At 57.0% G+C, this 17,354-nt stretch overlaps 1 protein-coding gene across 3 annotated transcripts in view; it reads left to right on the plus strand.

Moving 5' to 3' along the window:
- The window catches only part of NHEJ1 (non-homologous end joining factor 1), a 44,853-nt gene extending 28,546 nt beyond the window's left edge, over positions 1–16,307 (plus strand). For all 3 annotated transcript variants that reach the window (XM_088168179.1, XM_014888093.2, XM_014888092.2), the window contains 3 exons: positions 15,112–15,229; positions 15,467–15,570; positions 15,858–16,307. In XM_088168179.1, coding sequence (XP_088024305.1) covers positions 15,112–15,229; positions 15,467–15,570; positions 15,858–15,938 — 303 coding nt within the window. In that variant the 3' untranslated portion in view covers positions 15,939–16,307. The remainder of the gene's footprint in view (positions 1–15,111; positions 15,230–15,466; positions 15,571–15,857) is intronic.
- The last annotated feature ends 1,047 nt before the right edge of the window (positions 16,308–17,354 follow it).

Below are 17,354 nucleotides of genomic sequence, written 5' to 3' on the forward strand. Positions count from 1 at the left end.
CATCTCCCGTGACAGCCAAGCTGGCTTAGCCATCCTCCTTGTGGAAACATCTTGTCCTAAGTATTTTCCCATTCCCACTGCAAACCCGAGATGCTCAGCTGGGAATGCTGGTTCCTTCGGAGAGCTCTGGTGGGTTTGAGAGGGGTGATTTCCCACTGCAGAGCAATGCTGTGCCTTCTCTCCAGCTGCAGGGTACTGGTGTTTCAGCTCCTGAAGCATTTTCAGATGAAGAACCGAGCCCTGAGCTCTGGGTCTCCCTTGAGAGATGGGAATCCCCCCTCCACCCTGGCTATGCTGAGCACTCCACAGAGAGGGCACAGCCTCGTGAACAGAGCAACCTGCCTAAGTGCTGGGCAGCTGGGCTTGGCAGTGGGTACCCCTGCCAGACAATGAAGCTTTGGTCAGTGCAGAAGTCTAGAAGGGTTGGAAGATAAGGAGCAGAATCAGGACTGTTCTACTAACCAGTTTCACAAGGTCAGAGGTGGCAAGAGCTTCCCCGGTGTCCTCTGTGAGCCGCTGGCTGCTCCCCCAAGAAACCACAAGTTGGAGGGAAAAAGTGGATCCTCATGCCCACCGTCCATCCTTCTAAAGGCTGGAGTAGCGACTGGGGACAGTGGGGCGGGGGGGCAGCTGGGAGCACAGCAGCATGTTTCCCCATTTAGGGAAGGGGGGATGCGCCTTGTTTGGGCACCTCTGCAGCCCTCACCTCCTCCACCATGGTGTACAGGGCACTGTGGTCAGACCCATTTATAAAGCTGGTAAATATATTGGCAGAGTTTGTGTCCCCTCCAAAGGTCAATATTTGTACAGAGTTTAATTTTAACTTAACAAGCAGTTGTTTGCAGAGGCTGCCCTGTTTGTATGTGTGTGTGTGTGTGTATATATGTGTGTGTGTGTGTGTTTCCCCACTGATCGATGCCCGTGGGGAGGAGTGTGAGTGGCTCGGGTGTGTGCACTGACTCACTGGGGTGCAGAGGGGGTTGGTGACACTTCCCGCTCTCGGAGATGCTCCGGATGCAGGGGCAGCACTATGTGGTCCAGCAGATAAGGTCCAGGGTCTGTGGCCGAGTCTAAAAATGCAACCCACAAACCTCTCCAGGAGGTGACAGTGGGCAACATGTGCCCCATGAGGCTCCGAACAGCAGCCAATGGGGACAGTGGCTTTCCCAGCCTGTTCTGACCAGTGCCTTGGGCTTGCTGCAGGCAGCCTTGCAGCCACACAGCCCCCTGCCTTGTCCCTTCTGAACCCATGTGGCTTTTGTGGCTCTCATCTGTGTTCTGGCAACATGGGTCTCCCAGCTGAGCATATTGTTCAGGCTGGTTCCAGGGCTCTTCCAGTATCACTGCCCATGGGGTTTTATACCCCCTGTCCACCCTCCCACCCCAGCAGGTAAGGCCAACCCCCATCCCACATGCACCTGCAACACCTCACTGAGGCTGGTGGCTCCTCTTCGAGAGGCCTAAAGCTGAAGTGCCCCTGCACTGGCAGAGAAGAAGGGAGAGGTTCTGGCCTGGTCTGTGCCCAGGCACTCCAGCTTCTGTTTCTGTTGCTCGCAAAGCTCCTCTAGCTGAAATCCCAGGCTGTGCTTTACCCAGGGGCAGGTACCCTACCCGGTCTTGGGGAAAGACTGTGCCACTCATTCACTCCATAGCATCCCTTGAAATACGGGCCGGGATCTCTCAGGTGCCTGTGGTGCTTTCTGGCATCCTGGGGCAGGATAGATCAACAAATTGGATCCAATTCCTGCCCCCAGCCCATCTGCCCACAGTACAGAATGTATTGTCAGTGGGAACAGCCCTGGCTTGCAGGAGTTTTTCCAGCTGCCTAGAGGTGGGGAGGAGGGTGCAGCTGGGGGAGAGACAGAAAGGACAGAGCCCACCATCCCCGCAGTGTGGCTGCTGAGGCTCCGTGTTTTGCAGCCTGCCTTGTGGGCGCTGAGGTTTGGTTTCCTTCTCTCTACTCTTTTCCTCTTCCTCGCCAGGCCCCGGGGCTGCCGACTGACCTCAAAGGGAAAAGCAGGCTCGGAGGGACGGCAGCAGGGATGGGCAGGGGTAAACACGGGGCTGGGGCCGGGCAGCAGTGGGTGATGGAGGTGAGGTCATGCCGTGACGTCCGCCCTGCGGCTTTGGGGACAGCCGTGGTCAGGCTGCTCAAGGAGGGGCGGCTGTTTTCCTGCAGCTCCGCCGCTTGCTCCTGGTGCCCGTCTAACTTATAAACTTTAATGGCCAGTTTAAAAGGTTCCTGCCATGGACACCTTGTTGCCAGATTTAGGTTTTTAATTTGGAAACTTTCCCCTCTGTGGTCAGGGGAGGAAGGACTTGGGTCCGCTCAGGGCCAGTCATCAGGACACGCGGGTGCCAAAGAGAGTCCGAAAGGACCGTGCTGTCGTCACTGGTGTCGGGACAGGGTTGGCCACACATGGGGCAGACGGGCTGGAGGAGCCCCCCGCTCCCCTCCCGCTGCCCACATATTGGTGGAATAAATTTAGCTCCTCCTCCGCCGCTGGCTGGGGAGCACCGTCAGCTGCCACCTGCTCCGGATCAGCACCGTCCTGCCCCTCAGCCCCAGGGGTCACCACAGCTCTGGGCTGTGTGGGCAGCATTCCCATCCTGCAGCCCTCGGGAGACACCGAGGGCCCACAGACCTCAGCTCGCAGGGGCGAGCATTGGGCTACAGCCACGTTTGCTCCCGCAGGTGCCAGCAGAGCTGGGGTTAGACACAGAGCTGGGGTTAGATACAGAGCCGGGGTTAGAGACAGAGCCGGGCTTAGGTACAGAGACAGGATTGTGCACAGCGTAATGCCTAGATGTACAGCTTGGCAGGAGGAGAGGATGCACTATGGCACTGCTGCTGTTCCTTCTCTTCCTCACATCCCACTTTCCCTGAAGCCCTTCAGCAGCCCCTGTGAGGTCTGGGTTAGCAGAATCACACTTCCCTACTGCAAACTCAGCTCTCCTCTGCCTGCAAAGACTCAAACCCTTGCAGTTGCCCAGGGTTCTGGGACACAGGTGAGACCTGACGCTTTGCATTTAACAACAAAACCAACCTGTAAGCCTAATGGGAGCCTCCCCACAATCTTTCCACGCAGCCCTGGGGAGGGCGGGGACATCTTTTCCCCTGCTGCAGCTGCAGCCAGCTGGGGTTACTAACAGTGGGGTTCCAAGGAGTGACCATGGCTTGACTGGGTCTCTCCTTGTCACCAGACTGGTGTGGTGGGGTTTGTCCATACGTTTGTGCTATACAGGCTGGTTGTCTGAGAGCACTGCGTGAGGGCTGGTCCTTCCAGTGTGTGCTGATGTGTCCATGCTGTGATGGGATGGATCAGAGCCCACCCTGGAGCATCTTAGCTACCAGGAGGGTCCAGGACTTTGCCGGGGGTCTGGGGAGCTAAATGGCAGACAAGATGGCTGGCTTGGCAAAAGTCTGCACCCCAGGAGTACAGCTTCCCCAGAGTGGGCATCCAGAGCAGTATAAATAGCACATTAAGCCAAAGGAGCAGAGGAGTGGCCCTGGTTTACCAGCACTTTCATACCATGGCTTTCAAGTGGTTCCCCTGCCTCTTCCCCATGAGCCAGTGGCACATCTGCACCCAGCCGGCTGTGCCACGTGCTCTGTGGCCACTGGAGCTGGTGCCACGTGCCAGCCCTGGAGCAGCCCTGCCTTTGCCAGCCCTGTAATTGATTCCTGCTCTCCTGCACGGGTGGAGGCTGCAGATCTGTAGCCTGGTAGGAGGCAGTGGGCTGTGGGCACCAGCTGCAGGAGCCAGCATGGGCAGAGTGAGGAGCAGCCCGGTCCTTTCCTTGGCTCTGATGTCGACTTGAAGAGCTTTCTTTTGAGCTTCCAGGTGTTTGAAGAGGTTCTCTGCCAACCTCAGTTCCTGGAGGCAGGGCATTTGAGGGAACCCCGTTCCCCCATTTTGGGGCTTCTGGAGGAACTGGGGTTGTTGGAGAGCAAAGAAAGACCTCCTTGACTGTTTGAGATGATGGCACCTGATGGCAGTGCAGGGTGGGTCTATAGAGGTCCCTTGTTACTCCCCCAAGCCTGCAGAAAGACCTGGCCATGGTGATGTCAGGGGTTTAAGTTGAGGAGGATTTTGTAGCCTGATACCAGATAGGAGACAATATATTTGAGCCTATTATTATGAATAAGGTTGAAGATAGACCAATTTTTAGACTGGAGGGTGATGGTGTTCCAGGAGAGAGGGACTACAAACAGATGAGATTTTACATGAGCACAGGGCAGCTGGAATCAAATGTGCTTGGTACTTTGTTTTCCAGTGCTGCTGCTGACAGATAGTGCTGCATGGAAGAAAATGCCTAGAAAAATAGGTATGGAAATGGTGAGGTTTTTAAAAAACACTGTATTTAGCAAAGGGCATGGTTTTGCTGTCTGGAGATGGCAAGGGGTGGGTGAAACCTTCTGAGCAAGGCAAGCATGAATGGAGAGAGTGATGTGATGAGTGAGCAGGGGGCTGGGAAAAGAAGCAGTTACCAGAGCTAAGGAGGTCTTTGCTCCTCATTGCCCAAGGGGGAGCAGTGAAGCTCCAATCATCTCTCCCAGAACAGGCTGGGGTCCCCACCCTTGAAAGCGATGAGCAACTTGGGCTGCAGTGGCTGAATCTGGCAGGACAGAGATGGAAGAGGCTGCAGCAACAAGGGGAAATCTACTTGCCCAGGTAGAGTGGCACAGCATGGGACAGGGTTGGGGGCACAGCTCCCAGTTCCCCCAGTCTTCTGTGACCCCCAGGCACAGGGACCCTGTCCCTCTCTCCAAGAGCTGAAAGGGCGAAGGTGCTCTGACAGAGTGTTTTATTTGCAGCAGGTGCCTGAAATCCAACCGTGGTGGTACAGTAATCCCTCCCCTCACCTGGAGATGAACCCAGCTTGAGAGGCATGGCTGTGCAGGGTCAGGCCCTGCCGGTGCTGGGATTGCCCCTGCCATAAGCAGAGCATCTCCCTGGCAGCCTGACGGGCTGGTCCTGCCGCAGGAGACAGGCGCGTAATGCCTGATTTCACAGCACTGCCATGCTCTGTTTGCTCGTGGCAATGATCTCTCCTGCCCTGTCCTGCTCCAGCGTTTGGCCAGACCCCAACCTGCAGCTCTGTCAGCTGGGATTAGGTACAAGATTTGGGCTAAAATGTTTTTGCTCTTGGCTGGAGCAATGACAGAGAGAGGAAAGGTCATAGCCTGTCATATCTGGAGATGGAGCTCCTGCCCTGCCACTAGCCCATGTGTGGCATTCTCCAGAGCTGCCTTCAGCCCCCGCAGCCAGCACTGGGGTTTTACAAGCCCCACACAGAAGAGGAGGAGGAAGGCAGAGATTTCCCCATCTTTCTAATGCTGAGTTATTCCATGAGATGGGCATAGGTCCCTGGGCTATCTGGAGCAAACCAAGGGAATACTTATGAAGGAGAGAGGAGCAGGAGTGGTCCATGCAGAAAGAGTCTCCCATTTGCTGTGTGTTCGCTCAGTGCTCCTTGCTGTGTCCAGCTTGTTCCAGCAAAGCCGTGTGGAGAGGAGGAGTTGTGGAGCAGCAGCCCCCTGCCCTCAATGCCTCCAAAAACAGGACTGGGGGTGGCTTGGCAACAGAAAAGCAGTGATGTCCTGTGGGATGGCTGGCAGCCTAGTGCAGGTAGTGCTAGGAGAGGCAGAGCAGGATCTGTGACACCCTGGCAAACTCCAGCCTTGGACTTACAGGAGCATTCTGTCTGTGTCTCACTGTTGCATAGTGTTAAGCCCAAGCCGAGGCTTCTTATCACCTCATGACGAGGTGCACAGCCCTGAGCAGCCCTCCATGTCCCGACAATCTTGCCCTCTCCCAAAGTACTGCTTCCTGCTTGTCTTGCTGGGTCCTGGCTTTGTTGGCTGAGCTCGCTTAGCTTTGACAAATAGCTGGAATGCAGAATGGCTGCTGGCCTCCCTCCAGCCTAAACATCCCCACCCCACAGTGCGACAGGCGCTGATAAGGGTGAGTGCCACAGCGGGCAGGTATCTCGTGCCCAGCCCGCGACCTTACAGCCACACGACCTTGAAGGTTGTCATTTATCTCGCGCGTGTGTGTGCACACACGCGAGCTGTCTCCCATCCCCAAGAAATGTTCTCCGCATCCCTGGTTTTCTCTCCAGGCCAAACCCACATGCACGTTGCCTGAAACCAACTCCGAACAGATTCCTTTGATGAGCAGGGCTTAAATATATATTTGGCATTCCAGCGGCAGCGTGCCGAGCGTGGCCAAGGGTGTGAAAGTGTTTGCTTGACAAACTCCGGGGGCTCTCGCCTCTCTGCTGGCTCTGGGGATTTGCAGGAGAGAAATATCAAGGAATTTTTCACCTCTCTGTTTTGTTTTGTGTTTTTATTTTGTTTTCCTTCTGGGAGTGCATTTTTAGCTCTGGTGAAAAGTGCCTGATTGACAGTCATAGAGACTGAGTCCCCTCTCTTTGCTGACACAGGGACAGCAGGAGCAAACATCCCAACCTGGGCCGAGATGGGAGAGGGAACGGTCCTGAGAGCCTTGCATTGAATGTGGGGGCTCCCATCTCATCTCCACTGTCCCTGTCCCCTCCATGAGTCCAGTGCTGTCATGGACCGGTTTGGGTACCAGCAGGATGGAGATGCCCCACATCCTAGAAGTCCCAGGCTGTGGTATTCTCAGAGCTGGCTCTTTTGCAAAGACCCTCTCTCTGCTGAGGACAACGGGTTCCAGCCACCATTCAGCTGGCCTCAGAGAGCCCCAGCACCACATTGCAGAGACACCCATGCCCATTGCTCCACCAAGGATTTCCCAGCCAGTGTCCCCATATGCCATGGCACCAGCTTGGAGCACGTGCTGGTCTCCAGGCATCTTTGGGATTGCAGAGGGTCTTGTCACCTTGTACCTGTGGGTGGGGAGATGGAGCAAGTGGAGCAGAAGAGTGTCTCCATGAGCAAGTTGCAGATGGACAGGCTGGTTGCTTGCAGCCTCCTAAAATGATGCATAGGAGGTGCTGAGGACACAAAATCAAAACACTGAGCTTCACTTGCCACTCAGCTCCTTCTGGGCTGCAGCCTGTGATGGGGCAGGAAAGGCAGCTCCATTGCCAGTTTCCACGTGACACAGGATCCATGGAGGGGCTGGGATGTGAAGAGAAGACTGATGTGCAGAGCTGGAACCCTAGGCTTGGGTGTGAGCCCAGAGATGTCTTCTGCGTGGGGAGGAGGAGGAAGGGTAATCTTCCTCACCATCCAGCCACTGCACCTATGGAAAATAGGGAGGGGAGCCCTGGGCAGTGGATTTGGTTTCAGGGCCCATGTCTGCAATGCCTGCCAGAGCAGACTGAGAACCTGGCTGACTCTTGGGGAGGGGGCTGAGGGGGCTGCATCTGTGTGTTCCCAGCTGTCCCCAGTGTAATCCTTCATGAAAGAGAACCCTCTGCCCCGCTGCATCCCCATTGTCAGGTCACAGTGCTGTCTGACCCTAAATCACCTGCCACTCCCAGACTGATGAATCACCATGGAAATAGGGGTGCTGCCCCCCAGCCCAGCAGAGGGAAAGGGTCTGGGGTCTGTGGGACAGAAGTCCAGACTCTGGACCCCTGCAGAGCAGGGGTTGGGATGTTGGTAGTCTATGGGGAGAGGCATGGTTCCCAGGGACTGAAGGACAGAGGTTGGTACCATTTTGCAGGATTGGGCTGCTGTGAATTACAGCTGGTGAGAGGGGATATGGAGGGATTGTGGAGCAGGGTTTGGGTCCTAGGGGGCCATGAGGCTGGGGGCAAGCTGTGCCTCCGGGGCAAGGGCAGGCTTTGCTTGGGCTCCTCGAGGTTTCCTTCCTGGCCCACTGAAGAATCGCTGGCTTGTCTGAGGGATCATTGACCTGTGGATTTCCTGGGCAGCAAGTCCCTTTCATGTGGCCGCTTGCAAACTCTCATGACATCACCACGGGCTGCTCCTCCTGGAGACAAACCTAGTGCTTTTTAGGGTTTTGCCTTCCCCTCCGCCCCAGCTTGTGTGTTTTGGCCAGGGGGGACCTGACGAATCACATCCAAGAGCAGCCACTCTGGCAGGGAGATGGTGTGCAGGGCTGGGGGGCAGGGGGAGGGCAGTGTGTCCCCCCCCCGTATTGAATAAACATGGGCTGGCCAGGGCTGGAGGGGGCTTTTCCAGCCACACCCCGGGGGGCTATTTTTTACCATGAATGAAAGGGCTGTGTGCTCACAGGGCAGGCTGGCCTCCTGCCGCCGCTGCTGTGCATGGAGAGCTCTCTTGACACTCAATCCTAGTACCTGGCTGGGGACCAACATCTGCACTGAGCACAGCTGGCACTGCCCGTGGGACACCTGGGTACCTGGAACAGCTGGGCACTGCCTGGGGGGACACCTGGGCACCTGGCACAGCTGGGCACTGCCGTGGGATGTCTGGGCACCTGGTACCAACTGGGCACAGCCTGGGGTGACACCAGCAGGCTCCCATGCCTGGGAAACACGGTCTGTCACAGAGCAAGGGGAAGCGATGGTGACTCAGTGGCTGTGCCGGCAGTAGTGGCAGGGCTGCTGGGGCATGTTGGACCCAACCCTACTGAGGCCATGTGCCTGGGGACCTGCCTGAGGCAGCTCAGCAGTAAGCCCTGCTGCCCCCCTGCCCCACACAGAAATGCTTCCTGCTGCAGTTTCGGGTGACAATGGGGCAGCATCCCCAGGGGCTGTCCCGATGGCTGCACCCGTGCTTGGGAGGAACTGCAAAGCCACAAGGGTGGAGCAGCTGCCTGCTGCTTGGTCCTAAACACACCCAGATTCCCCCCAAAAGCCCCTAATCCCACCTGGCTCAGCACCAGCTTCCTCTCTGGGCCTTGTTAGCTCAGCTAATCCCTTGTGTGCCAGGTTTAGGGATGTACTGGGTGCAGTATTTCCATGGTTGTCTACCTGTCATCTCCAGATTTTGTTTCTCAAGGAATATGAGGGCTGCTTTGCCAGTTCCCAGCCCTGATCCACACTCCTGCTGCCTCTTCCAGCCTCAGTACCCCACAGGTCTCAGGGGACCCATGAGTGCTTGTGCCCATGAATGAGTGGCCTGTCCTCACTGGGTGGAGCCGAGGTGCTGGATCCCACCCTTCTCTGTTCCTTATCACCACACAGCATCCTTGTGATTCACCAGGTGTGGCTCCCTTTCCATCATCCCACTTCGCAGGAAGTTTCCTGGCCAGCCCCCCACGAGCTCTGTGCAATAATAACAAGCTGGGATGAGCTGGCTGGCCTTCCTGAGCAACCCTACAATAACAGACCAGTGCAATGTGTCCAGCTTTCCTGAGCAGACAATAATAGACCCACATGAGCTGGCACTTTGTGGAGGAACCCTACAATAATAAACCTGGGTGATGAATCCATATTCACCAAGTCAGCCTAAAATAACAAGGCAGTGTGAGCCACCCAACTTCCTCACAGATAAGCGAGGTCTCTGAGCTGTCACTCTGGGAGAGGAGGCATGCTGGCCACCAGGTCTCCGTGTCTTCTGCTCTTGTCTCTGGAGAAGGCAGCCTGTGTCAGTGATGGGTCAGGTTGGTGGAGGTGAAGGCCATAGGTACTATCAGCCTGTGACTCTGCCTTCCTGGAAGCAAATCCTCACTAGTCCTGGCATGCTGGGACCTGCTGTACTTCAGGGCATTCTCCTTGCCCATCTCCCTTGCCAAACTGGCACCCATTGCCAGCTACCCCAAAGGCTCTCCTGCTGTTACCTCATGGGCTGCTGGACAGGGGGACAAATGCCCATGGTCAAGCTGGAGCTGGGAGTGTCACCAGCAGCTGCCACCAGACCCTGCACAGCAAGGCCTTGCATCATCCAGCACTGCCCAGATGGGGAGGCAATGCTAGGCAATGCTAGCACTGGACACAACTATTTTTCAGGAGTTTGTTTGCACTTGGGCAGGGCGATGGCTTGGATGCCCATGGGTTTGCTTGCCAGGCCAAATGGGATGGGGTAGGGACTGCCCACATTCACCCTCCACCAGGGTCTCTGCCAAGCCCCAGGCTGCTCCTGGTGAGTTGTTCCTCACATGACTGGGGAGAAGATGCTGCAACCTCCTGCCCTACCTCTGCTCTGCCGCTGACCCTCCTTTCCCTGGGATTTATCCCGGTGCGTTGGATGCAGGAGTGAGTGGGCAAGGCGGGTATAGAACCCCCCAGCATCCTTACATGGGGGGAACCGGCATCTTCCCCGACGTGGCGGCGGCACAATGCGGAGCCCCCGCTGCCACCACGCCCCTCCGCTCAGTGTCTGCGAGAAAGGCTGTAACCCAAGCCACAGAAACAGCACAAGGAGAAAAGAAAAGGGTATTGAGCGGCGGGGCTGCTGCGGTCTCCGGCCAGCATAGACTGCTGGTTGTTAAGCGAGTGCCTCTCTTGCAAAGGCTGCCTTGATGAAGTGTGAGACAGCACTTACGGAGGGACGCGGGCAGGCATTCTCGCTCCATCTTCCGCTCACAGTGCCGCTCTTTATGTGCCTGACATTTGCTCGCTGGAAAGGCCCCTGAAGTCAGGGGGAAAGGAAAACATTGCTGGCAGCGGGGCCAGAGCGATGCTGGGAGGAGTGCTGTGCCATGCCGGGCTGGGCTGGGCTGGGCCGGGCTGGGATGCTCCTCTGTCCCGGCCTCACCACCCGCTCTTCCCCGGGGTGAACCCTTCACCTCTCAGCAGCTCTCCGGCTGCCTTCCCCTGCCGGCACCGCCACTTCCTGCCAGGTGTGCTCAGCCTGGCTGCCTGCCTGTGAAGCCCTGGCCATCCTGCCCGTGCCTGCTCCAAGGGCGGGCTGGCAGCACCGCCAGCTCTCCTAGCTGCTGCTCTGCTGCTGCTGCTGCTGCTGCTGCTGCTGCTGCTGCTGCTGCTGCTGCTGCGTGTCCCCTGGGAATGCATGACAGGGGGGATGGAGACAATGATAATGTGATCTCAGAGCTGGTCCTTTAGCCACCTGCTTCTGGGATATGGAGTGTCCCAGGAACTGCTACAGGCTGGGGGAGTGGTGCAAGTAGATATAAAGGCTGGAGGAGCTGAGAAAGGGCGTCAGTGGTAAGTATAGGGCACTTTGGGGTGCCTAAAGATGCTTCTGTACCCAGGGAGAGGGTCATTGTCACACAAGGGAGCTGGGGCAGGAGACTGGGCTGATGTGGCCTGCTTCATCTCAGGGAATAAGCACCTCCTTTCCCTGCCCTTGATACCACCTAGAAGGGGACAGTTCAACCCTCTCCATCTATTCCCTTGCAGACAGATTGTCTGCTGCTGGCAGAGGATGGGTGAGCATCTGTCTGGATCCCAGAGGCGGTCTCTCCCTAGCCTGACTAAAATTGGCATAACCATGGGCAGAGATGCCCAGCACAGATCCAGCAAGCCATTCCAGCCCCAGCAGCATGTACAAAGCTTATGGCAGGGTAGAGTGCCAAGGGCAGTCAGGCCACGAGGCACAGGAATGCGCCAGCTATGGAGCCCTTCCCCTGCCCACCATCGAATGCCACAGCAGCACCAGACTTCATCCATGCCAGTGTGGCAGTGGCTGTGCCCAGTGCCAGAGAGCCAATCTGCCATTCCTGGTCTGTCATTCCACCACACTGCTTCCATGGAGCCCGCTGGCAGGGGCAGCCTGGGGAAGCCATCCTTCCCCTTGGTGCACACCCCTTGGCTCCAGCCCCAGCAGGAATTATTAAGTGTGCCCCTGTGGAGCATGTGCTGAGGCTGGCCACGGGAATGTGGGCAGATCTGACATACAAGCCACAGCAGCCAGGCTGTAATTTCCAAACAGGCCCCATTTGCTCTGTTTTCCAGTTAAAAATATATTAAAAAATAGGAATGTGGGATTTGTAGTGAAGAATGTTGGTAACCGCTTCGAACGTCTGGTGTGATAATGAAAGGGTCAGTCCCCAGCTTTGAGCATGACCGATTTAGACTCTGGTGCTTGGCAGTGGTGCGGGGGCCCAGCATGATCCAGCCTGCCAACAAACCCGTCCTGGGCAGGGGGTGGGTAAATGCAGAGTGCCTTGGAGATAGATTCTGTACCCTGCCCACCACTGACCCTGCTGCATCTCTGCACTGGGGTGCAGCCCCATAGCAGAGCCCTCTGGGTTGGGGGTTACTGAGTGAGGCTGCAGCCCAGCTCCCCCTGAGCTGCCCTCCACACCGTGGGGCTGTCAGTGAGGATGACTTGCTCTCAGTGTGAGGTTGGGCACCTGCCCCCCTTTGCTGGGCACACCCCCACCAGTCGCAGTTCAGGGTGTGCTGTGGAGTCTCCCGTGCCGCTACCGCAGCCTTGAGTCCCTCCTGATACTGGGGCATCCCACTTGGCCTTGTGGCCAGGTAGTCATAACAGGCCAGACAAGCCATGCCAGCTCCCGAGGCATCGCTCCCTGGTGCCTGGCGAGTCGTGTGGGGCAGCCTGGCCAGCACTCCCCCAGCTGCCAGCTCTCTGCTTGTGTGGCTCCCCAGACCTCAGACATCATGTTTATCCTGGAGATGGGTAATCAGGGAAAAACAAGTCACCAGAGGCCAGGGCTGATGTTGCAGTGGGGACAAGTTGTCTGCAGCAGGATTCAGCTTTGGAATGGAGCAGTGGGGCAAGGAGGAAATCAGCTGTAGCCAGGGCTTGTCCCCTGTCCAGCCCTTTAAGGGACACTTCATGTCCTTCTCAGCCTTCGGGGCCATCAGGTGGCCGGTGGCCGGCACAGCACGCTCTGCTCCCTGCTGAGTCATAGCTCTGCAGGGAAACGCTTCCAGCTCTGGTTATAACCCATTTCCCTCCGGGGCTGTGAAGCGCAGCCTCCCAGTCCCGCCGCGGGCCAGCTCCAGCCACCCCATGGCCCTGAGCCCGCGGGCTCCAGCCGCCGGGAAGGGCAGCGGCAGGAAGTGGCCGCTGACTCCCAGATTCCACCCTGGGCTTGCTGGAGCTGAGCCCTTCCCGCAGGCGTGGGCAGCAGGTGCCCTGCACCTGCACCCCTGTGCCACCCCGGATGCCAAATCACCCCGGTGGCACTGGGGACACTGAGTGGCTGCAAGGATGATTTGCCCCATCCCCAGGGACACTGTGCTGGCTCTGGGCAGCTGGGGCTGAGCACTGAGTGAGCAGCTGGCCTGCCCAGATCCTTGCTTGAATGCTCCGAAATGGAGCAGCCTGAGCAGCCCTGAGGCTCGGGGCACATCCCAGGTGCCATCCTGGATGGGTTGGAGCAGAGGGGATTGGGCAGCACCCTGGATGCATAGCCCGCCCCATTGCCCTGGCATTCACCAGAGACCCGTTGGTGGCAGGGAGAGGGGTGAGCACCATAGTAGTGGCACCCAGAGTTGGCTGGCTCTGCAGGGGACTCTCCTGCCCTCCTGGGGCACTGACCCACGCAGTGCTATCTAGTACACTTTGCTTACTTCACTGCCATTCCTGACTTTCCTGGGAGCTGCTGTTTGCTTTTCTCTGAATTATGACTCCAGCTTGTGCCTTTGATCTGGGCTGTGTCGGCCACCCGTGACCAGGCCCTCTTCTGCCTTTGAAGTCCAGTCACCTTCCCAGCTTTGGATGCTGCTTTTGCAACCTTGGGTGCAATCCTGGCTCTGTGGGGTGAGACATGCAGGGCAAGAGCATCCTTGGGGTGCCTGGGGTTCTCAGCATCCTTCCTCCTCTCGGGGACCTTGTGCTGGGCCCCTACAGCTAAGGGCTTGGAGGCTGGGCAATGAGGCACTGAGAGATGTGCTTTCCCAGTATCAAGCAATCCCAGGGATGCTCCTGGGATGCTGGCAGCAGAACATCGCTCCCTCCGGTGGCAGTGGGCAGGGACAGAGGAAGTGACCTGTATAGCAGCTGGTCAAAAAGCAGCCTGTGCCATGCATTTCCTACAGCCAAGGTCCTTTCATGCCTGTGACTCCAGCAGAAGAGATGAGACCCGCATGGAAAGTGTCTCTCTAGACACCAGCCAACCCATCCTGGCATCAGCCCTATCCTGCCACCCTGTCTGGCAGGGAGCAGTGAGAAGGGCTCAGCCTACCTATTCTGCTACTGGGAAGCTGGGGTCAGGCTTTGTACTCTGTCCTTGAGTGGGTCTGAGCGTCCCCATTCCCTCCCCACTTTCCTGGCCCAGAGAGGATCCTACCTTATCTATTACACTTTGTTCTCCTGCTGTCTGGGTGTGGAGCAGGGCAGAGATTAGTATGTTCAGACCTTTGACACACACACACACACACACAGAGCCATGTGTGCACCCATGAGCAGCCATGCTCATCTGCACACTGCTGCACTCACAGTCCCTGTGCTCATGCTCACACTTACCTGTGCTTGTCTCCCACACTGTGCCCCACACTCCCCCCGCAGCACTCCCTCCAGGACACATGGGTATTTCCCCATCTCTGTACATGTTTGTTTGAGCACTGAGAGCTATGTTATGTTCCCAGTGGAGTGTGGCACTTCCCCAACCTGCTGAGATCTCTCATGTGCATCAGCATGGTCCAGCAGGAAAGGTGGCATCCCCCTGGCAAAGTGTGCAGGCTGGAGGAGGGGGACTTCCCATGTCAAGTCTGGAGGGAATAAAAGTGTATGCAGGGAGGCAGGAGCAGTTCTGGCAGACTGGGAGCAAAACTGGGCATCCCTCGTCTCACTGTCACATAATTTTCACTTTCTGTGGGGCCACCAGAGATGCCTTGTGCTGGAGACTGTGGTGGCAGGCAGGGGCTACCGGTTTCCACCTCTTATTAGGTCATGTCCCTGCCCAAGGCTCACTGTCCATATTCACAAGTGCAGCCCATGCTGCTGCAGGCAGGGAAGCCACAGCCCTTCCAGAGTGATCTTATCTCTGGCATTTCATGAATGACCCAAAAGCCTCTGCAGTCTGCCTCTCAATGGGAAGGCAACCCACTGTCTGGAGCAGGTGTGCAGGGGTGTGCACATGTGTGTGTGTGTGTGTGTGTGTGTGTGTGCACAATTGGAGCAGCCACATCCCACCCAGTGCCAGAGCTGCCCATTCCCACAAACTCTGCTGCAGTCCTGGGGTGAAACAGATGTCGCCTGACAGGCAGAGTGGTGCACAGCCTCTTCTTTGCTCCATAGCAGCACCGTGGCAGGGTGATCTGGCAGGTGATTTCCTGGCAGGGTGATGGTGCCTCTACTTTCTCCCACAGACCCTGCCCGGGATCTGCCGTGCGGGAGAAGGGCCGGCGTTTGCCTCTGCTCTGCAGCAGCTCTACACTGCAGTGACACAGCAGGAGGCCAAGCAGGCTCGGAAACGGCATTGCTCTGGTGAGGAGTTCCTTGGCTGTGGCATGGGGAGCATGTGATGCAGCTGTCCCCTCGACTGCTGAGCCCCATATCCTGGGATAAGGGAATGTGGCCCCAGGTGCAGCTCACCCCATGCAACAGTATTTTCCTTTGCTTTCCCCCTGCGGGCTGGGCTCCCAATCCAAGCACAATTCCTGGAGTGAGTTTGGCCCATGCTCCCTTATCTCAATCCCAAATTGTATATTTTTCTGGTACCAGAGGGCGACGTGGATACAGCACCCACTGCAGAAACCACAGAGCACCCCCATCCACCTGCTCCATCCCAGGAGGATGAAACGACATCTTCCAGTGAGAGAACCTCGGTGAGTGCAGCTCTAGAAAGTCTCTCTGTACCAAGGGCAGGATGGAGCCACATCTCCTTTCCCTCTTCTCATCCAAGCACTGTGCCCATTCAGGATGGGCTAGGAGTCTCAGCTTGGTTCCTAGCCCATTCTACCCCATGCATCCTGACTGGAGAGTGTGTGATTGCACATGTATATATTTTGCACTCCCACAACATAGATGACAGGAATGTCGCTGCTTGCACACTTGCGCACATCCTGCATGACTCCCCAAGGTGGAACTGACACTGCCTCCTCTTTGTTTCCAGCCAACCTCCTCCCCAGCTCAGAAGCCCCGGCTGGCTGCAGCCAAGGCCAAGCCAAAGAAGGCAAAAGGGCTCTTCAGCTGAAAGATTGCTGCCAACCCTTCTGAGATCTCTGCTTCCCCCAGCATCCAAGAGAGGGAGCGCAGAGCACCATGCATCATCTGCCTCTTCTCTGCATCTCCTGGTGGACCCTGCCCAGGTCATGGTCCCTTCCCAAGATGTCTCCAGTTGGGGAGATGGAGCTCCTTTCTTCAACAGTGTTTCAGGAAACAGCTTTTCTGACTCTTCCCTGGTGCAGTTTTGCCAGGAATCCTCTCATGACAGAGCCAGTACTGGACCTGGGAGAAGTGGGAGGGATGCTGCCAATGGGTGTGGGACAGCTGGGGCTCTGGCAGAGCTGTGGGGTTTGGCTGCTCTTGAGTGGGTTTTCAATAAAGGGCTGTGTCTGGGTGAGATTCCCTCTCCTGCTCTGTCCTACCAGGCCTGTAGTGTCTAGGAAGGGATGTAACCTCTCGTGCTGCTGCATCAGGCCCGTCCTGATGTCCCAGGGGCTTGCAGTGACTCTGGACAGTGAGGTGACAGCAGCTCATTGCTGTGGCACAGCACACAGCTCCCAGCCATGCTGTGCCTCACCCTGAGCAGCAGTATGTGTTTTGGGGTGTGCACAAGAGGATGCCCAAGTCATGGGGGCACAGCATGATGAGGGGGCTGGAGCCCCTGTTCTTGTCCCATACCAGGATACACACCCTGCCTGCAGAAGCAGGCTGGCAAAGGGCCTGGATGGGCTGTGGGACACTCTACATTTGCAGGCACCTCCACCATAGTTATTTGGCAGGTGTTGAGCCATGCTTTGGCCTCCAAGGAGAAGGAGACAACCAAAAGTTAGTATACACTGAATGCTGCCGGGCCTGGGAGCAGCCCTGGACCAGGTTACAGATGCTCCCTGGACACAAAATACCATTTCCATCCCTTCACACTCCATCCATCCATCCATCCGTCCATCCATCCATCCATCCATCCATCCATCTACTCCTGCTCTCCTCTTCCTGCCCCTGTGTCCACATGCTTCCTTCAGGACTGGGACTCCATTCCTGTTCCCAAGTCAGGTCCTAAAACAGCAGGCAGGCTGAAGGCTGTGGTGCTGCTCTCCTGGGACAGGGACCCATGCCCCCAGCTGCCTTGGTCCCTGGGGCTGGGCCAGCTGCAGTCATGCTGCCTGTTCTCCTGGGCAGCAAGGGGGAAACAAAAACATCCGGAGCAGTCCCTGTGTCTGTGAAAGGGGAATGAAAGGGCCTTTGCTGGGCCACAGCCGACCAGTCCCAGCATGAGTGCAACCAGTTGTTTTTTATATTTCCTTTCTGAGGGAGCAGCATGCAGGGCAAGGGTGGGTGGTGGGAGAGAAAGCCATGGGATGGGGAGCTTGTGCCGACTGCTGTAGCTTTCATATCCTGCATTTTCCCATCTGCAAACATCTTATCTTGGCAGCTTTGAGTCTGCCTG

This window comes from Sturnus vulgaris, chromosome 7, assembly GCF_052056855.1.
Source record: "Sturnus vulgaris isolate bStuVul1 chromosome 7, bStuVul1.hap1, whole genome shotgun sequence".
NCBI lineage: Eukaryota > Metazoa > Chordata > Aves > Passeriformes > Sturnidae > Sturnus > Sturnus vulgaris.